The following is a 22,081-nucleotide window of genomic DNA, read 5'->3' as shown; positions in this document are numbered from 1 at the left end:
TATATACAGCAAACATTCAATGCCGGGACACAAATTCTTATATATATATATATATACATAAATATTAAAAATATTTATCTCAATATTAAAATATACCATTTAGAAACCGTCCTAGTCATCCACGTCAAATCTAATTGGCCTGGTCATCTTGCTTTATTGCCCTGTCCCGAAAGCTTGGTCCCACAGCCAAGTTTTTACCATCCTGCTAAAGGACAGGAGAGAGGGGGCCGACCTGTCTCTCATCCCCACCAATTGTGCCTGTGACAATGGCGGGACAGAAAGCAGGGCCTCCTCGGAGGATCTTAATGTCTGCAATGGTTCATAGGGGGAGATACGTTCGGACAGGTAAATTGGGCCGGGGCTGTTTAGGGCTTTATAGGCCAAAGCCAGCACTTTGAATTGTGCCCGGTAGCAAACTGGCAGCCAGTGGAGCTGGCGTAACATGGGAGTTGTATGCTCCCTGTATGCCGCCCCAGTTATTAACCTCGCTGCTTCTCGTTGGACTATTTGAAGCTTCCGAGCAGTCTTCAAAGGCAACCCCACGTAGAGTGCGTTGCAGTAGTCCAGGGGTCCTCAAACTTTTTAAACCGAGGGCCAGGTCACGGTTCCTCAAACTCTTGGAGGGCCAGACTATAATTTGAAAAAACATGAATGAATTCCTATGCACACTGCACATATCTTATTTGTAGTACAAACATATTTAAAACAATACAATAATTAAAATGAAGAACAATTTTAACAAATATAAAATTATTAGTATTTCAATGGGAATTGTGGGCTTGCTTTGGGCTGATGAGATTAGATAGGATTGTTGTTGTTGTGTGCTTTCAAGTCATTTCAGACTTAAGTTGACCCTGAGCGAGGGCCAGGTAAATGGAGGGTCCCGGGCCTTAGTTTGAGGACCCCTGCAGTAGTCTATTCTAGATGTAACAAGAGCGTGGACCACCTGACTTCCCAAGGTATGGGCGCAGCTGGCACACAAGTTTTAATTGTGTGAAAGTTCCCCTGGCCACCACTGTAACCTGGGATTCCAGGTTCAGTGATGAGTCCAGGAGGACCCCCAAGCTGCGAATCTGTGCCTTCAAGGGGAGTGTAACTCCATCCAGCACAGGTTGTGACCCTATACCCTGTTCGGCCTTGCAACTGACCAGGAGGACCTCTGTCTTATGTCCCTAAGATGTTATGTCCCTTATGTTTATGTCCCTAAGATGTTAAGCTGTTAGTATAATCCGTGGTTTTCAACTTTTGGTCCTCCAGGTGTTTTGGATTCCAGCTCCCACAATTCCTAACAGTTGGTAAGTTATCTGGGATTTCTGGGACTTGAAGTCCAAAGTATTTGAAGGACCAAATGTGAACCACTGATGTAGCTGAAATACGAGGGGTATTTTTTAAGTAAGGTCCGTTTGAGCATAAGTACACAACGAAAGTTTATTTCAAAAAAGTAAATTTATTTTCAGAAAGTACATACTTCACTCTATTTTTCGACATAGTTGCCAAGTTTGTTCAAACACTTATCATACCTCTGAACCAATTTTAAAATACCCTCTTCATAAAAACTTGCCGCCTGCTCCGATAACCAAATCGTCTGTAATCAAAAAAGGGCGACTGGAGCGGTCCTCATCATGGACGTTGTCACGGCCATCTTTGAATTGTCGTACCCACTTACGCACTTTGCTTTCACTCATAACAGTATCACCGTACACTTCACAAATCTGTCGATGAATTTCTGCAGCAGGCAGGTTCCTTGCTGACAAAAACCGTATAACTGAGCGAACCTCACATGCGGCGGGTGAGTTGATAGTCTTAAACATTTTTAAAGCACAGAACAGAACCGTACAGGTTAGCTACAGAGCGGAAACTGAGCACAGTTGTTCCCGAGGCATGCCGGTACACGACGCACGCGCTCGTTGTGGTATGCGTGCGAACTACTAGTGTCTACAACAAAACGGACCTTACTTAAAAAATACCCCTCGTACTTTGTTAATTCATTTTTCCATTTTGTTTCCTATATAGTTAAGCAAACACTACAACAATACAAACACCTAAATTACAAAGTGGCTTGACAAAAATGAACATATCCCAGATCCCAGCTGCTACTTACTAATAAATGTCCAGCTACTGGGAAAAAAACTCTGAAATAATCTCAAAGGAAGTTGCCAAACAGACTTTTCACAAGCATGTTTCACAAATGAAAATAGTTCTGTTATGTGCCTTGGTAAGCAATAGGATGTGAGGAAGGGCTTTATCTGAACTGCAGAAAGATATATTCCATCCTTTCTGAGCATGTAAAATCCTTTTTTTACAACTTTGGAAACAGTGAACGGGACCACGGGGGAAGGCCTGTCCCTGAGCATCCAGGAGAGGAAGCAGCTGGCGGAGGAATGGGTGACCAGGGGCAAAGATAAGTGAGTAACTCAGAGAAAATAATTGCTGTCTTATGCAAAATAAGAAATAGAATGGCCTGTCTAAGCAAACACATTGTGCAATCGGTCTTTTCAGTCCCCCCCTCCCTTGCTTTTTAAAAAATAAAGAACTGAAAGTTTGCATGTAAGTTAGGCCGTTTCCAAATGGATAATTTCTTACTCAATAAGAGGTTATGCAACTGTTGTCTGTTTCTGTTTTCTGTTTTAAAAATTTCCATGGTGAGAGGGAATATAAACTCCTTAGTAGGAAAGAGAGGATTCTTAGTAGCATAGTCAGTCAAAAGAAGACAGGGCTCTTGTGCAGAAGAGAGATTTATGAAGATATAGAATAAAATCATAGAGTTGGAAGAGACCTCATGGGCCATCCAGTCCAACCCCCAGCCAAGAAGCAGGAAAATTGCATTCAAAGCACCAACAGATGGCCATCCAGTCTCTGTTTAAAAGCTTCCAAAGAAGGAGCCTCTACCACATTTCAGGGCAGAGACTTCCACTGCTGAACGGTTCGCACAGTCAGGAAGCTCTTCCTAATGTTCAGATGGAATCTCCTTTCTTATAGTTTGAAGCCATTGTTTCACGTCTTAGTCTCCAGGGCAGCAGAAAACAAGTTCGTTCCCTCCTCCCTATGACTTCCTCTCACATATTTATACATGGCTATCATGTCTCCTCTCTGCCTTCGCTTCTTCAGGCTAAACATGCCCAGCTTCTTAAGCTGCTCCTCATAGGACTTGTTCTCCAGACCCTTGATCATTTTAGTCACCCTCCTCTGGACACATTCCAGCTTGTCAATATCTCTCTTCAAATGTGATGCCCAGAACTGGACACAATATTCCAGGCGTATATAGAAGTTGGTCATGACACTCCATGGCTCCTGTCATCTCTCCTCCTGGGTCTTTGTGCTATTTTGCATTTGGCCTCCTAGCTTGAGTCCCTTCAGGGAGATAGGGTGCTCTACAAATAAAGTATTATTATCATTATCATCATTGAAAAGAAGCAAGGGAGCAGGATGATTTATTGTTGCCACCAATTTGAAAGGAACTAGTATTCAGGAGATTTTACCCCAGTTCCCAATTTTAAAAAGAACTGGCCGATTTGCAATGTAGGTTGCCGATTAGGAACCAAATTTACCATCAAGTTGGAAGGGAGGCTGTTCAATTGCACCTCCTCCTTTATTAAGAAAGTAATAACTTAATAGCAATTACACTGTATATACTGTAGCGTGACTGGAGAGAAGAATGTAGATTTATTTGGTTACTTTTCCCTGCGTTTCTGCCACCACGTGAGGTAAGTTGTAATATTGTGAGAAATGGCACTTTATACCCAGAATAGACGGAACTGAGGTGATCTTCAAATAAAAGTTAACAATTTTATTAAGTACACAGCGTGTGGTTGCAAGATGTAACTTTTCCTTGTTGCACTTGGAATAATACTTGTAACTTTAACAGTTCATTCTTTCAAGTAACACAGTATCTTTCTGACGTAGAGCACTTGTTTCAGACAAAGTTTCAATACAGGGATGTTTCCCTTAGTTGATCCTCCCTAGATCAAATACTAAGTAACCTATTCTTTAGCCTCTCCTTAGACTAAATAATACCAGCTATGTTTCATCATTCGGCTGCACTAGCCTGTGAAACTTCCAATAGCCAAACCCAGCTTTTCAAAGCCTCAAGGTTTTGCTTCACAAGTCACTCCGCCACCTTTTCTTTCCTTCTCTCCCAACTCCTAACTCCTCACTCCTCTGACCCTAACTCCTGACTCCCCTGAACCTAAACCCGGACTGCTCACACCTCTAAACCTAAACCCTAACTGATTTTTAACTGTCGTTTTTTCAAACTCTCCCCTCTAAGCTCCTCCCATTTCCCTCTCTCCTGCATCGGTCTCCATGGCAACACACATGGAGGACTCCTCTGACTTAGGCCGTTCCAGCATTACTGCAGCCAATCTAAACACAAACACAGTTAAAATCATACAATTTATAATCAACTCCTGTACAATCATCATCATCATTGACTAAAAGCAGAGGATGGTATTGTCTGAAGTTCCTATAACCTTCTGTGTAGTGGAAGTCTGCAAACAAAAAAACCCCTTCCTAGAATTGCTGTTAACATCTGGCTTGTTCATTAATCTGTTCATTAGCTTTGTTCACAAAGTGATCCTTTGTGTAAACATGGTCTGACTTTTTCCTACATTATTCCTTTCTTTCTGTCATGATTTCTACCATCTGTCAATCAAAAGCATAATTCCTTTTCTTTTTCTGCAGGCTTGATCATGTGATAGTTCATGTTGGAGCACTAAGTTTACCAGAAGCAAAGGGACTGGTGAGTCAGCTTGTTTGTTTTCTTCCTTGGGACACCTTTTATGTTTGCAGAGGAGAATACTGATTCATCTGGAGACAACTTATCTGGCCACTGAAAGGTCGCGTTTAAGGGGAATAAGTGGTACAGTCCTAGTATGCCACTTCATCCCAATTATTTCCAAATTAATCTCAATATCTAGTACCACATATTCAGTTTTTAAAAAAATAACACCAAAAGTCTGCCTTGAGGCCTCTCTGTAAATGCAGGGGAGCCAAATGGAAAGAGCCTGAATCCTCGGGGTATTATTATTATTATTATTAAACTTTATTTGTACCCCGCTAGCATCTCCCTCAGGACTCGATGCGGCTTACAAAGGCCAAGGCCTCAACACAACAACAACAAAACGATAACAATACAATTTAAAGCATATTAAAAACATAAGCAATAACAAAACATTATATCATTATGCAATAAAACCAGGGCCGGGCCAGTGATGGGTACAGGTTAAAAAGTGCTGGGTGTGGCAGGTGGTATGTTGGATTTCCGGGCAAGTGCAATGTGCAGAGAGTCTTAAACTTTAATAAAGTGCTTCTGGGACGTAGTGCTGGAGATTATCCTATTCCAGAAAGGCACATCGGAATAGCCAGGTCTTCAGATTCTTCCTAAAGACTGCCAACGTGGATGCTAGTCTAATGTCTTTGGGGAGGGTGTTCCAGAGTCGGAGGGCAACCACAGAGAAGGCCCTGTAATACAGGTTTTGGAAATATATTAATTTGTTTACACTACAGATTATAGAATTCTTCAGATTCTGGGAGTTATAGACCTTAAAAGTGATATTTACAAGCTGTGGTCTAGGCAAGGATGGTCCACATGCTACGATTTTCCCTAGTTATGTTCTTTCAGTCTCGTATCCTTCCTGAACTTTAGGACATCCTTTGGGAAGGTTATACTGTACACTTGTGCTCTTTACTGGTTTGTAAATACACAGATTGAGTGGCAGAATACAACCAAAAATAAATGGGCAGCACTTTGGTGATTGTTAATTTTATGCCATCTAAACATAAGAAATGGTTGAATAGTTAGTGTGTACTAGGATGCGGAACAATGGCTTCAAACTACAAGAAAGGAGATTCCATCTGAACATGAGGAAGAACTTCCTGACTGTGAGAGCCGTTCAGCAATGGAACTCTCTACCCTGGAATGTGGTGGAGGCTCCTTCTTTTAAACAGATGCTGGATGGCCATCTGTCAGGGGTGCTTTGAATGCAATTTTCCTGCTTCTTGGCAGGGGGTTGGACTGAATGGCCCATGAGGTCTCTTCCAATTCTATGATTCTAGATAAAACATCTAAGACTCGATAAGCATTCTGTATTATTCAGTTTATGCCTATGTCCATAAAGATATGGTTGTTGCCATTTTATCCGTTTCTTTTTCTGGAGCATCATCATGATAAGGATTTTTAGCAATATAAATGTGAGCCTTCCTTTCCTTCTATTTCTCCCTTTACAGGCCAGACATGCAGCAGAAATAGGAGCAGATGGCATAGCAGTTATTGCTCCTTCCTTCTTCAAACAGGTGAATAAAGGTTAGTAGCCCACCTAGTTCCACTGAATTGCCGTCAACAAACTTTATCTTCAGGACACTTGCAAAACTGATCCCGGCACCAAAAAAAAAGTTTTTTTCAGCTCAGAACAAGCCCTCAAGCAAAACATAGAATGCAATACTCAAACACACCCTGTGTCGGCAGGACTGAAGGTTCGCAGATTCGAATCCGGGAAGAGGCAGATGAGTTTCCTCTATCAGCTCCAGCTCCTCATGCGGGGACATGAGAGAAGCCTCCCACAAGGTTGTTAAAACATCAAATCATCTGGCATCCCCTGGGCAACGTCCTTGCAGACGGCCAATTCTCTCACACCAGAAGCGACTTGCAGTTTCTCAGGTCGCTCCTGACAAAACAATTTTTTTATATATATATGAGATAATAATACACTCAATTGACCCATCATTTAACTGTGTCAGCTGCAATAGAAACAGCCCTGATCCTTTCCCAAACTTAGGAAAAGTACGTTGCAAACCCTTAGTAGCAACAAGCTTTTCCTAATTAGTGCAAAACCAATATTTTGGCAAGTGTTTTCTCAATTTACATGCCTTCTTTAACTGCTAAGAGAAAGAAGTCATAGTTCTTAATTCATGGGGGCTGAACGAGGATTGAATGATGAGTCGACTGAGGGAAGGAGAGAATCTTTGGGCAGTCATAGGATTAAGAACATTGTGGAGTGGCAGCGGTCTATGATGGCCGCTCAGAGGACGATCAATAATATAACAACAGATCTTTTGGTTCAGCCAACCGCAGCCTACACTCAGGATCATCATCTACAAACTGACATGTTCGCGGTGGACATTGCTGACCAATTGATAAACAGAGGCAGATGGACCTCTAAGAGGGCAGTTTGTAATTCCTTGGCCCAAATCCTGGGTAAAAGACAACAGGATATAAGACTAGAAGCCATAGTGTGGTTATGGAGGGACTACCAATCATCTGACCGTTCCTCCCGTCTTCAAATAACACCAGAAGACAATTCATGGCTCGGAGAGCTTATGGCAAAGCGCTCTGTCTTAAAGAAATGGGGCATTACCATTAGGAGGGTAGTTGTGGACCCCCAGATACGCCCCTTATTTGCCTCCGGGGTTCCTTCTCGCCATACACCATCAGGTCCTCGTGTGAATTCCACAATTAGCTCCCCGGTTAGGGCCTCCCCCTCTCCCCCTCCTGGTTTATACCATTTTGAGACCCCATCTGCCCCGGTCGCCCCCGCTCAACCAGCCACACTCCTTCGCTCGAGAACACTCCCCTTATTCAGCCCACTCAGCTCCCTGGATGTTTCACTATCTACCTCATCATCAGAAACATCCTTACCTAACGCCCAAGGGAGATTATTCCCCAGCCCGACATCTTCCTCTGAGAGCTGACTAGTCATAGATCCTGCCCATGTAGGGGGGGGGAGGGCTCCAGAGGAAGGGGGTGCCATCCAAGTCGTGTGGGGGAGGAGAATAGCGGGTCACCAACATCCCAGGGAGAAGCGCAACAGAGTTCTTGCGACCCTGGAGAAGGTAGGTAGTGGTAGGCTCCATGGCAGCCCCCTTGGCCTCAAGGTCCTGCTGATTAATGCCAGATCCATTAATGGTAAGACCGCGGCCATCCAGGACTTGATCACGGATGAGAGGGCGGATCTGGCATGCATCACCGAGACCTGGTTGGATGAGCTGGGGGGAGTAAATCTCACCCAGTTGTGTCCACCTGGTTTCGGAGTGCATCAGCAGGCCAGACAAGGGGGGCGGGGAGGAGGGGTCGCAGTGGTCTTCCGGCAATCCATCGCCGTGACCAGATGCGTTGTCCCGCAAGCTTCTGGGTTTGAATGTGTCCACTTGAAGGTGGGGAGCCGTGACAGTGTGGGGTTCCTGTTGGTATATCGCCCACCCCGAGATCCAGCAGTTTCCCTGTCTGAGCTAGCGGAGGTGGTCTCTAATTCGGCCTTGCTCTCCCAGCGCCTGGTGGTGCTGGGAGACTTTAACATCCACGCCGAGACCACTTTATCTGGCGCAGCTCAGGACTTTATGGCCACCATGATGGCCATAGGACTGTCACAGATAATATCCGGCCCCACGCATCAAGCTGGACATACTCTCGACCTTGTCTTTGTGGCGGACAACGAATTGATCAGAGTGGAAGATCAAAACATCCTTCCAGTGTCATGGTCTGACCATCATCTGATCACATTTAGACTTACTGCGACCCTAAACCTCCGCAGGGGTGGAGGACAAATTAAGATGGTCCGCCCTAGGAGACTGATGGATCCGGATGGATTCCTGAGGAATCTTAGGGTTCTTCCTGCCTTGGAGCCTGGCGATTCTATCGACGCCTTGGTAACTCTCTATAACGGGGAGATGGCCAGGGCGTTAGATATGATCGCACCCGAACGCCCCATCTCGTTGCGTCGTGACAGGCTGTGATGAAGCACACGAGAGGGGGCTAGAGCGCAAATGGAGGAAATCTCGAGATGTATCTGATCGAACACGGGCTAGAGCCTCTCTTAAGGCATACTCCGTGGCCACACGGGCGGCCAGGAAGTCATTCACGACCGCTCGTATAGCATCTGCAGCAAATAGATCATCGGAGCTGTTTCGGGTCGTGGGAGAACTCCTCCACCCACCTGTGGTGGAGGAGGTCCCTGACGACCCCGCAGCTCGGTGTCGCAATTTCGCACACCATTTTGCAGATAAAGTCGCCCAGATACGCCTCGAGCTCGACTCCAATTCCATCGCAGTGCCTGAAGAGGTGACGGAGGTACCTGCTTGTCCAATTTTGTGGGATTCTTTTAGGCATGTTCTTCCTGAAACCGTGGAGGAGATTCTTGGGGCTGTGAGAGCGACCACCTCATCTCTAGACCCATGCCCATCCTGGCTCATTAAATCAGCCAGAGGGGGGTTGCTTGACTGGTTTGTACTGATTGTCAATGCATCGTTGGAGCAAGGAATTTTTCCATCTTATCAAAAAAGCTTCCCTTGACTCCACGGTGCTGAATAACTACAGGCCGATCTCCAACCTCCCCTTTTTGGGTAAGGTGCTGGAGAGGGTGGTCGCCTCTCAGCTCCAGGGTTTCCTAGACGATACCAACTACCTAGATCAGTCACAGTCTGGTTTCAGGCCTGGTCATGGCACTGAGACAGCCTTGGTCGCCTTGGTGGATGACCTCCGCAGAGAGCTAGACAGGGGGAGTGTGACTCTGCTGGTTCTCTTGGACATCTCAGCGGCTTTCGATACCATCGATCATGGTATCCTTCTGGGTCGTCTCTCCGGGATGGGCCTTGGGGGCACGGTTCTGTCGTGGCTCCAGTCCTTCCTGGAGGGAACGAACTCAGATGGTGAAGCTGGGGGACGCCTGCTCTGACCCCTGGCCTTTGACCTGTGGGGTCCCGCAAGGCTCTATTTTGTCGCCCATGCTTTTTAACATCTACATGAAACCCCTGGGAGAGGTCATCCGGAGTTTTGGAGTTGGGTGCCATCTCTACGCGGATGACACACAACTCTACTACTCTTTTCCACCTAATTCCAAGGAGGCTTCTCGGGTGCTAGACGAGTGCCTGGCCGCTGTGTCTATCTGGATGAGGAGGAACAAGCTGAAGATCAATCCCGACAAGACAGAGGTCCTCCTGGTCGATCGTAAACCGGATCGGGGTATAGGGTGGTCACCTGTGTTGGACGGGGTTACACTCCCCCTGAAGCCACAGGTCCGCAGTTTGGGCGTCCTCTTGGATTCTTTGCTTACACTTGAGGCTCAGGTGTCGGCGGTATCCGGGAGGGCCTTTGCGCAACTGAGACTTGTGCGCCAACTGCGACCATACCTCGTGAAGGCTGATCTGGCTGGGGTGGTCCATGCCTTGGTCACCTCTAGAATGGATTACTGCAATGCGCTCTACGTGGGGCTGCCCTTGAAGACGGCTCGGAAACTTCAATTGGTCCAGCGGGCAGCAGCCAGGATGCTAACTGGGGCTCATTATCAAGAGAGGTCTACCCCTCTGTTTAAGGAGCTCCATTGGCTGCCATTTATTTTCCGAGCCCAATTCAAGGTGCAGGTGCTTACCTACAAAGCCCTAAACGGTTTGGGACCACCCTACCTGCGTGACCGCATCACCATCTACGAACCCACACGCTCGCTACGGTCATCTGGAGAGGCCCTGCTCGTGATCCCACCCACGTCGCAAGCGCGCTTGGTGGAGACACGGGACAGGGCCTTTTCTGTGGCGGCCCCCCGACTCTGGAACGCCCTCCCAAAAGATCTCAGACAGGCCCCCACTCTAGCCGTTTTCAGAAGGAATTTAAAAACTTGGCTGTTCCGTTGTGCCTTCTCAGACTAGGAATCCCCATCTCAAGACCTAGTAGCACCTTAGCATAACTAATTGTCGTTGCACACCGCACTTTTTACCCTACGTGCCTCCTGCCATTTCAGCACTTTTAACCCTTGTACCCCAGTGCGCCGGCCGAACCAGTTTTTAATAATGTTTTGATGTACTGCCATTGTCGTTATTTTGTTTACTGTTTGATTTGCTTAGCTATTGTGGTGCTATGTTATTTTGCTTATTGTTGATTTGCTTTGTTATTGTGATGCTATGTTCTCTATTGTATTGTGTTTTGTGGCTTCGGCCTGTGTAAGCCGCATCGAATCCTCCGGGAGATGCTAGCGGGGTACAAATAAAGTTAATAATAATAATAATAATAACTGCTAAGTAAGAGTGGGGCAAATGAGATCCTAGTGTTTGCAGACTGAATTGGGCCTGCTTCTTCCTCTCTGCCTGTTCTTCAAAACTGCCTGGGCATTCAATTTAAGTGTTTTCTTTGTCTTTTCTCTTTTAGATGCCCTGGTTGCCTTCCTGCGGGATATTGCAGCTGAAGCTCCTGATATCCCATTCTATTATTACCACATCCCTCACTTGACTGGAATAAACAGTAAGTGCTGCTCATTCAGATTATTCTAGTTTGTCTCAGAGATGTACCAAAACCAGACTTTTCAAATCTGTTTATTACATTTATATTTGTTTACTAGCCATTCCCTGCCACGCATTGCTGTGACCCAGTCTGTGTATATGTGTTTTGTGTGTGTATATATGTGTGTGTGTGTATTTCTGTATATGTGTGTGTATATGTGTGTGTGTGTGTGTGGTTTTGCGCATGCATTGTAATGTATGTGTGTATATATATATATATATATATATATATATATATATTGCTTTTTAATTCTCTTCTGCTGTGTTTTTGTGTTTTTATGGGTGATAGTTACTTGTTGGCCTGAGAGGTATAGTGTGTCCAAATTTGGTGTCAATGTGTCCAGTGACTTTTGAGTTCTGTTCATCCCACAAACTAACATTACATTTTTTGGGTTGTTGTAGGTTTTTCCGGGCTATATGGCCATGTTCTGAAGGCATTTTTTATGGCAAGCATCCTCAGAGGTAGTGAGGTCTGTTGGAAGTAGGAAAATGGATTTATATATCTGTGGAATGACCAGGGTGAGACAAAGGACTTTTGTCTGCTGGAGCTAGGTGTGAAGTTTCAACTAACCACCTTGATTAGCATGGTGGTTAGTTTCAACTAACCACCTTGATTAGCATTTCACTTCACTTCACTTTATTTCTTAATTAGTCGCTCTCCACCAAGGTGCTCCAAGCAACTTACAGTCTAAAATTATTAGCATTTAATGGCTTGGAAGTGCCTGGGGGGAATCTTTTGTTGAGAGTGATTTGATGTGCCTGATTGTTTACTCTCTGTTGTTTTGCTGTTGTAATTTTTGAGTTTTTTAATACTGGTAGCCAGATTTTGTTCAACCAGGGAGATCAGCCATAGTGGAGCACCTGGTGGACCAACCTGGACACAGCATATTGTTTGGGAGTGCGGAGGTGCTGGACCACTCTCACGGCCGCCATGTCGGACTACACAGAGAGGCCATTGAAGTACATGGGCATGTGGACAATTTCAACAGAAAGGAGGAAGCCATGAAAATGAACAACATCTGGCTACCAGTATTAAAAAAACTCAAAAACAACAGCAAAACAACAGAGAGTAAACAATCAGGCACATCAAATCACTCTCAACAAAAGATTGCCCCAGGCACTTCCAAGCCATTAAATGCTAATCAAGGTGGTCAGTTGAAACATTCACACCTGGCTCCAGCAGACAAGAGTCCTTTGTCCCACCCTGGTCATTCCACAGATATATAAACCCATTTTCCTACTTCCAACAGACCTCACTACCTCTGAGGATGCTTTCCATAGATGCAGGCAAAATGTCAGGAGAAAAAGGCCTCCAGAACATGGCCATATTGCCTGGAAAAACCTACAACAACCTAGTGATTCCGGCCATGAAAGCCTTCGACAATACAAAGATGATGATGATGATGATAATTATTATTATTATGTGCCTTCCACAACTTGACTTCCTGGTATTTTCCCAGGTCTTGCAGAATAGAACTGCCATCTCTTATGCCATAATGTTGTGAGCAATAATACATGTACCTTCCCTAAGGAGATCTAGTTTTTTGTTGTTGTGACCTTTCCATGCAGTTTGTGTTGAAGAGCTGCTAGATGGGATGATACAGCAGATTCCCAGCTTTGCGGGAGTGAAGTTCAGTTCCACAGACCTCTTGGATTTTGGACGGTGTACAAAGAAAAACGATAAAGGCCAGTTCGCTCTTCTCTATGGTGTGGATGAGGTAAGCCCTTTCTTTGCAAGTGATTATGCCGTAAAAGCGGGGAGGAATACCTGAAACCTACAGGCTGTCATCAAGATCGTATTTGGTCCTAGTGGAACATAAAGTTTCACCAGTTTGTGATTGTGCTTTTCCCTTATGGCAGAAGGAGGTTAGAATGGATGACCCTTGGAGATCTCTTGTGTCCCTAGGATTCTATTACTATTATTACTATTATTATTATTATTATTATTATTATTATTAAGAAGAGTCTGAATGACCATCTCTCAGGAGTGTTTTGATTGTGCTTTTCCCTTATGGCAGAAGGAGGTTGGACTGGATAACCCTTGGAGATCTCTTGCGTCCATAGGATTCTATTACTATTATTATTATTATTATTATTATTATTATTATTATAGGAGAGCCTGAATGACCATCTGTCAGGAGTGTTTTGATTGTGCTTTTCCCTTATGGCAGAAGGGGGTTAGAATGGATGACCCTTGGAGGTCTCTTGCAACCCTAGGATTCTATTATTATTATTATTATTATTATTATTATTATTATTATTAAGAGCGTGAATGACCATCTCTCAGGAGTGTTTTGATTGTGCTTTTCCCTTATGGCCTGAAAGAGGTTGGACTGGATGACCCTTGGAGATCTCTTGCAACCCTAGGATTCTATTATTATTATAATTATTATTAAAAAGAGTCTGAATGACCATCTGTCAGGAGTGCTTTTATTGTGCTTTTCCCTTATGGCAGAAGGAGGTTAGAATGGATGACCCTTGGAGGTCCCTTGCAACCCTAGGATTCTATTATTATTATTATTATTATTATTATTATTATTATTATTAAAGGAGAGTCTGAATGACCATCTGTCAGGAGTGCTTTGATTATGCTTTTCCCTTATGGCAGAAGGAGGTTAGAATGAATGATCCTTGGAGGTCTCTTGCAACCCTAGGATTCTATTATTATTATTATTATTATTATTATTATTAAAGGAGATTCTGAATGACCATCTGTCAGGAGTGTTTTGATTGTGCTTTCCCTTGTGGCAGAAGGAGGTTAGAATGGATGACCCTTGGAGGTCTCTTGCAACCCTAGGATTCTATTATTATTATTATTATTATTATTATTATTATTATTAAAGGAGAGTCTGAATGACCGTCAGAAGTGCTTTGATTGTGCTTTTCCCTTATGGCAAAAGGAGGTTAGAATGGATGACCCTTGGAGGTCTCTTGCAACCCTAGGATTCTATTATTATTATTATTATTATTATTATTATTATTATTGTTAAGAGCGTGAATGACCATCTCTCAGGAGTGTTTTGATTGTGCTTTTCCCTTATGGCAGAAAGGGGTTGGACTGGATGACCCTTGGAGATCTCTTGCAACCCTAGGATTCTATTATTATTATTATTATTATTATTATTATTATGAAGAGTCTGAATGACCATCTGTCAGGAGTGTTTTTCCCTTATGGCAGAAGGAGGTTGGAATGGATGACCCCTGGAGGTGTCTTGCAACCCTAGGATTCTATTACTGTGAATTCTTCCCAAACCCCTCCAGTATCTTCAATTGCTCATGGAGGGTCTGTATGCCAAGTGGGATCCAGATCTGTCATTCATGAGGGTCTTAGTGGTCTGTGGAAGTCAGAGCAAATCCGATCATCCATTGCTCATCCTCCCCCAAACATATTATTTTTGTGATTAATCACTATGCTTTAATTATTTATTTATTTATTTATTTATTTAGTACACTTGTATACCGCTAATATCTCAGCCTAAAACGGCGACTCATTGCGGTTTACAGCATTTAAAAACAACAATAATTCCGATTAAAAATATAAAACACATACATATACAATACACAGTATTGGGCCACCAATACAGACCAATGCATCTCTTAATTAAAATCATAATCCAATTTCGTTGTCTATGATTGCCAGTCCTTGATCAAAAACTTCATCGCATCGGATTAGCCGAATGCTTGCTCAAACATCCATGTTTTCAGTTTTTTCCGAAATGCCATCAGCGAGGGGGCTGATCTTATCTCTATAGGGAGGGCATTCCAAAGCCGCGGGGCCACCACAGAAAAGGCCCTGTCTCTCGTTCCCGCGAGCCGCACCTGTGAAGCAGGCGGGATGGAGAGAAGGGCCTCTCCCGAAGATCTTAGGGTCCTGGTGGGCTGATAGGCCGAGATACGTTCGGATAGATATGTAGGGCCAGAACCGTTTAGGGCTTTAAAGGCCAAAGCCAGCACTTTGAATTGGGCCCGGTAGCTAATCGGTAGCCAGTGGAGCTGGTACAGCAGAGGAGTTGTATGCTCCCTGCGCCCTGCTCCTGTTAATACCATGGCTGCCGCCCGTTGGACTAGTTGGAGCTTCCAGGCCGTCTTCAAAGGCAACCCCACGTAGAGAGCGTTGCAGTAGTCAAGGCGGGATGTAACCAGAGCGTGGACTACCGTGGCCAAGTCAGACTTCCCAAGGTACGGTCGCAGTTGGCGCACGAGTCTTAACTGTGCGAATGCTCCCCTGGTCACTGCCGAAACCTGGGGATCCAGGCTCAGCGATGAGTCCAGGATCACACCCAAACTGCGAACCTGTGTCTTCAGGGGGAGTGCAACCCCGTCTAACACAGGCTGTAACCCTATACCCTGTTCGGCCCTGCGACTGACCAGGAGTACCTCTGTCTTGTTTGGATTCAATTTCAATTTGTTCGCCCCCATCCAGACCGTCACAGCGGCCAAGCACCGGTTCAGGACCTCGACAGCCTCCTTAGTAGCAGGTGGGAAGGACAGAGTTGGACATCATCTGCGTACAGATGACACCGCACCCCGAAACTCCGGATGATCTCGCCCAGCGGTTTCATGTAGATGTTAAACAACATGGGGGATAGTATTGAACCCTGAGGAACCCCACAAAACAAAGGTTGTGGGGTAGAACAGGAGTCCCCCAGTAACACCTTCTGAGACCGGCCCTCGAGGAATGACCGGAGCCACTGCAAAGCAGTACCTCCGAGACCCATTCCCGCGAGGCGTCCCAGAAGGATACCGTGGTCGACGGTATCGAAGGCCGCTGAGAGGTCGAGGAGCACCAACAGGGACACACTCCCCCTGTCGAGCTCCCAACGGAGATCATCCACTAAGGCGACCAAGGCTGTCTCGGTACCATGCCCCGGCCTAAAGCCAGACTGTGCCGGATCCAGATAATCCGTGTCTACCAAGAATTATGTTTAATTTATAACAATGAAAATACATCCTGCATATCAGATATTTATATTACGATTCATTACAGGAGCAAAATTACATTTATGAAGTATCAACAAAAATAATTTTATGGTTGGAGGTCACCACAACATGAGGAGCTCTATTAAGGGGTGAACATTGGTGGTTCTCAAAATTTAAAAGGTTGAGAACCACTGTGCTAGATCTTACTAAGGATATTCCTTGCAAAGTGGATCTTACTAGCTCATTTCTCAGACAGTTAAGCAGTTGATGTGTTCCAAATTTAGAAGGATGTTCTATTTGAAGAGCTTGTTACCAGCCGGGTGGAAAAAGGAAGCAAAGACAGTGGTCTGGTGATCAGAGCAACACAGGGAATGGAGAGAATAAATCCTGGGGAGTCTCAAAGGAGTGGGCTAAGAAGAGCGCAAAGAAAAAGATGAGGTAGATGTATGCAGTGGATTTGGTGGAATAGGAGGGGAATTGTAAGAGGCAAGTTGCCAGACATCTGTACACAAAGTTTGGTATTGCCAAAGATCCTTTATGGAGCTGGTCAATATTCCATTTTTGGCCTAATAATAATAATAATAATAATAATAATAATAATAATAATAAAACATTAATTAATAATAATAATAATTCGAACCAATGCTATCAAAGCCAGAATTGAAAAGTCGACAACAGATCCCAAATGTAGACTCTGCAAGGAAGCAGATGAAACAATAGATCACATCCTGGATGAGGTAGGAATAAAACAATTATGTAATTGAGGGGAGATAAACAGTGAGGTAGGCTTTAAGTTTAGGACAGGGGAAAGTGCATCATAGGGACAACACTATAGATGGAGCAAACAGAAATGGGATAAATGGTCACTCTCCAAAGGCATGAGCTCCCAGAATCTTTTTACCATTAGGGTTATTGCCCCTGCTTTCTAGGGTATCCTATAAGTAGTTCCAAAGTATTATTTTCTCCATCTTCTGTCCTCTGTTGCCAAAGAATGAGTTTTTGTTGTTGTTCATTCGTTCAGTCGTCTCCGACTCTTCGTGACCTCATGGACCAGCCCACGCCAGAGCTCCCTGTCGGCCGTCACCACCCCCAGCTCCTTCAAGGTCAGTCCAGTAACTTCAAGGATGCCATCCATCCATCTTGCCCTTAGTCGGCCCCTCTTTCTTTTTCCTTCGACTTTCCCATGATATTTTTTGAATGATTTCTATCCAATAAGTGAAATAATAGGAATATTTCTGCTGCAAGGAAACTAAAACCTGGCTTTCTTGTTTTCCCTAAGTAGCAGCTCCTGTGTGCGCTTGCAATGGGAGCAACAGGGGCAGTTGGAAGGTCAGTCACTTTCCCTCATTTTTCCCCACATAGATTAAAGTGACCAGAAGTGTTAAAATCTCCTGTAGAAAGGAAGATACACATTTAATTCGTACCTTCTGCTCTTTGACCCTTTGTACAGTTTAGTACCAATTATGAGAAATGTCGTTTGAGAAATATGCAAACTCTAGCATCTGTCAGATTTTGTCTTTCGACCCCAACCTATTTATATCGTTTTCTGTTATTCTATGTTTTGCTTTTTATTCCTTCTGTTCTCTCCAGTTGGAGTAGATATTACAGGGTGAGGCAGCATAACTTCCTTTTTTCAAAACTTAATAAAACCCATTGTATGAATCAGAATTTTTTTTATAATGTTTTGTTTTACGTAGTTTTGAAGATCAAATTGGGTAGGTGATTTCCCCCATTCTCCATTCTCCATACACTGAGTAAACCGATTTCTGGCGTTTGTCATGACTCTTAAGGAGCTGGGCATGTTTATCCTGAAGAAGAGAAGGCTGAGAGGAGATATGATAGCCATGTATAAATATGTGAGAGGAAGCCACAGGGAGGAGGGAGCAGGCTTGTTTCTGCTTCCTTGGAGACTAGGACGCGGAACAATGGCTTCAAACTACAAGAAAGGAGATTCCATCTGAACATGAGGAAGAACTTCCTGACTGTGAGAGCTGTTCAGCAGTGGAACTCTCTGCCCCGGAGTGTGGTAGAGGCTCCTTCTTTGGAAGCTTTTAAACAAAGGCTGGATGGCCATCTGTCAGGGGTGATTTGAATGTAATATTCCTGCTTCTTGGCAGGGGGTTGGACTGGATGACCCAACTCTTTGATTCTATGAATCTATGATTCTTGCCAGCATAGCAGGCGTTATGTTGGCAATTTCTTTTACGTAGTTTTGAAGATCAAATTATGTAGGTGACGTCCCCCATTCTCCATACATTGAGTAAACCAATTTCTGGCATTTGTCATGACTCTTGCCAGCATAGCAGGCGTTACGTTGGCAATTTCTTCCTGGATGTTGGTCTTCAAATCTTGTAGGGTCCTTGGACGGTTCACATGAACACAGGATTTCAAAAAACCCCATAGAAAAAAATCACAAGGGGCCAAATCTGGAGAGCGGGCCGGCCACTCCAAATCCGCTCGAAAAGTATGCCTCGACGACCAAAGCACGCTCCTCACTATTCCAACATATGATGGCGACTGAACTGTGTCCGGACAAAACTTTATACTCCTGCCTCTCGAACGAGACCACTAGCGCTCCGCTACTTCTTCAACCGACTGAATGGCACGCATTTTAAAAATGGAAGTTATGCTGCCTCACCCTGTATGATTAAAAGAAAGTTTGCATATGCATGTTCAAATTGCTCCCTCATTTGTTGGTAACTGAAACTACTTTTCCCCTCTTTTTTTACAACTAGTATGAATTAACTTTGATATCAGTATTGCAGCTGGGATGAGTAACTTTGTGGGGAAAAGTCTAAAACTTAAACAGAATGCACAAGATTTCAAAACTGGAGCTTTCTGATTGGCATACGAAATGTATGGGCTTCCAAAGGGCAATCTAAGTGATGCAATCTTGGGTTGGGTAACAATATTGGGTTATCGCATGTGACATCTACTCTTGATGGGTAAGATCAGAACTGTTGTTCTGCTTGCTCTGTTTTAATTTCAGTGTGCGGACATTTCTTTAATGCTAAATTCTATCCATGTGTTGGGCTGTTTGTTTTTTTTACAGTACATATAACTATTTGGGCAAGATAAACAACTTGATGCTGGAAGCTTTTGCCAGTGGAGATCTTCATTCTGCACAAAAATATCAGGTAGGCTGTGTCTGACTCAAGCTGATCTCTGTAACATAAGATGCGCAGATTCTTCCTCCCACTCCTCTTTGTATATAGTACATATAGCATCCTCCTTAACTTGCAAGTACTTCTATACAGGAACGTTGAAACTACATGTGAATAATAATATTGAATGAAATTTATTTTTAAAATATCTTAAAGAGCAATTTGGGGCAGATTTTGGATGTTTCTCTGTTTCAAATAGTGCAGCACCAAAATCACATCCAGTATTAACATTAATGCATTGGTTGAGAACCAGTGTGCTATAATAATTTTAACATTTGACTTATTTATTTATTTACATCATTTTAATCCTGCCCATTTCAGCCCGAAGGCAACTCAGGATGGCCAGGGCTAGAAGCCATGCTTTGCGATTTATTTATTTATTTGTCGTGTCAGAGCAACCAGTCCATTATATATTACATTTCTAACAGAACAAAGCAAACAGACAGAAAAATACACATCTTGTGAGTTTGGTAGCTGGTTAAATGTCCTTTGACCAGTATCTGGCCACTTGGAGTGCTTCCGGTGTTGCTGCAAGAAGGTCCTCCATGGTGCATGTGGCAGGGCTCAGGTTGCATTGCAGCAGGTGGTCAGTGGTTTGCTTTTCTCCACACTCGCATGCCGAGGATTCCACTTTGTAGCCCCATTTCTGAAGGTTGGCTCTGTATCTCGTGGTGCCAGAGCGCAGTCTGTTCAGTGCCTTCCAAGTCGCCCAGTCTTCTGTGTGCCCAGGAGGGAGTCTCTCATTGGGTATCAGCCATTGGTTGAGGTGCTGGGTTTGGGCCTGCCACTTTTGGACTCTCACTTGCTGAGGTGTTCCAGCGAGTGTCTCTGTAGATCTTAGAAAACTATGTCTAGATTGGCGTGCTGGCTGATACCCAAACAAGGGATGAGCTGGAGATGTCTCTGCCTTGGTCCTTTCACTATTGGCTGCTACTTCCCAGCAGATGTCAGGTGGTGCAATACTGGCTAAGCAGTGTAATTTCTCCAGTGGTGTAGGGCGCAGACACCCTGTGATAATGCGGCATGTTTCATTAAGAGCCACATCCACTGTTTAGTGTGGTGTGATGTGTTCCACACTGGGCATGCATACTCAGCAGCAGAGTAGCACAGCGCAAAGGCAGATGTCTTCACTGTATCTGGTTGTGATCCCCAGGTTGTGCTTAGCGATCAAAACCTACTAGATGACCTTTGGCAAGTCACACTTTCTCAGCTTCCGAGGAAAGCAATAGCAACACCCTATGAATACATAATGCTAAGAAAGCCTCATGAATGTTTTACTTCGGGGTTGTCATAAGGTAGACATTACTTGAAGGCACTCAGCAATAATGTTTTAGTAACTTTAAGTTTTGATTCCAAACCGGGAAACACATCATGGGCATGGAAACACTGAAACACAGACTTCTAGGTATACAGGCAGTCCCCAAGTTACAAACATCCTACAGACGGAAATTCACTCCTAGAAGAATTATCAATTTTTCAAAATCCAATTATCACAGGTACAGAAGGTGAAGTGAAATCTTCTGAACAGGGGTACTGACAGCAAAACAAACACCACATGTTATCCAAATGTTTTCCAAAGCTAGCTCTCTATGTTATCCAAAGCTAGCTCTCTCTCTTTATCCCTCTCTCTCTCTGTCTATGTCTAGAATAACACTTTTTAAGAGTATTAAAAGTATGTGTTTCAGCTTACATAGAAATTCAACAAACCTACAGAACCTATCTTGTTTGTAGCTTGGGGACTGCCTGTATATGTAACTTGTTAGATAAGAGCCACCTTTCTGTATACTCTGCATTTATAACAAGATAGTGTTATTTTCTGCATTTATTACAAGACACTGGTCGAGATCCCATTTGATGCTGGTGATCTGATGGACCGATGATGCAAAGGGGCTCTCCTATATGTACACATCATTCACCAAGAGGATTCTAGCTATTTAGTGTAGAAAAATATTATATAGAATTCTCTGATACAGATTATGAAGCTACTAAAAAAAACCCTGAAATCTATCTTTGTTCATTATTGGAAAAGATACGAATTCTGCTCTTGCACCAATTAACTAATTAATTCATTGTGCTCAGGCCCCAACTCTCTTAAGATCATAGAATCATAGAGTTGGAAGCAGGAATATTCAAAGCATCCCTGACAGATGGCCATCCAGCCTCTGTTTAAAAGCTTCCAAAGAAGGAGCCTCCACCACACTTTGTGGCAGAGAGTTCCACTGCTGAATGGCTCTCACAGTCAGGAAGTTCTTCCTCATGTTCAGATGAAATCTCCTTTCTTGTAGTTTGAAGCCATTGTTCCGTGTCCTAGTACACATTAACTATTCAACCATTTCTTATGTTTAGATGGCATAAAATTAACAATCACCAAAGTGCTGCCCATTTATTTTTTGGTTGTATTCTGCCACTCGATCTGTGTATTTGTAAAACAGTAAAGAGCACGAGTGTACAGTATAACCTTCCCAAAGGATGTCCTAAAGTTCAGGAAGGATAGAGTTGAAAGAGACCTCATGGCCATCCAGTCCAACCCCCTGCCAAGAAGCAGGAATATTGCATTCAAAGCACTCCTGACAGATGGCCATCCAGCCTCTGTTTAAAAGCTTCCAAAGAAGGAGCCTCCACCACACTCCGGGGCAGAGAGTTCCACTGCTGAACGGCTCTCACAGTCAGGAAGTCCTTCCTCATGTTCAGATGGAATCTCCTTTCTTGTAGTTTGAAGCCATTGTTCCGCGCCCTAG

At 44.0% G+C, this 22,081-nt stretch overlaps 1 protein-coding gene across 3 annotated transcripts in view; it reads left to right on the top strand.

The window, feature by feature from the left end:
• NPL (N-acetylneuraminate pyruvate lyase) overlaps positions 1 to 22,081 on the top strand; it is a 45,495-nt gene that overhangs the window by 14,625 nt on the left and 8,789 nt on the right. For all 3 annotated transcript variants that reach the window (XM_060774482.2, XM_060774481.2, XM_060774483.2), the window contains exons 4-10: positions 2,318 to 2,405; positions 4,681 to 4,738; positions 6,226 to 6,301; positions 11,129 to 11,221; positions 12,829 to 12,977; positions 17,462 to 17,508; positions 19,232 to 19,316. In XM_060774482.2, the coding sequence (XP_060630465.2) occupies positions 2,318 to 2,405; positions 4,681 to 4,738; positions 6,226 to 6,301; positions 11,129 to 11,221; positions 12,829 to 12,977; positions 17,462 to 17,508; positions 19,232 to 19,316 (596 nt within the window). The remainder of the gene's footprint in view (positions 1 to 2,317; positions 2,406 to 4,680; positions 4,739 to 6,225; positions 6,302 to 11,128; positions 11,222 to 12,828; positions 12,978 to 17,461; positions 17,509 to 19,231; positions 19,317 to 22,081) is intronic.

This window comes from Anolis sagrei, chromosome 4, assembly GCF_037176765.1.
Source record: "Anolis sagrei isolate rAnoSag1 chromosome 4, rAnoSag1.mat, whole genome shotgun sequence".
Lineage (NCBI taxonomy): Eukaryota > Metazoa > Chordata > Lepidosauria > Squamata > Dactyloidae > Anolis > Anolis sagrei.
The sequence above is the reverse complement of the archived record's forward strand: the minus strand, read 5'-3'. Positions and strand labels throughout refer to the sequence as shown.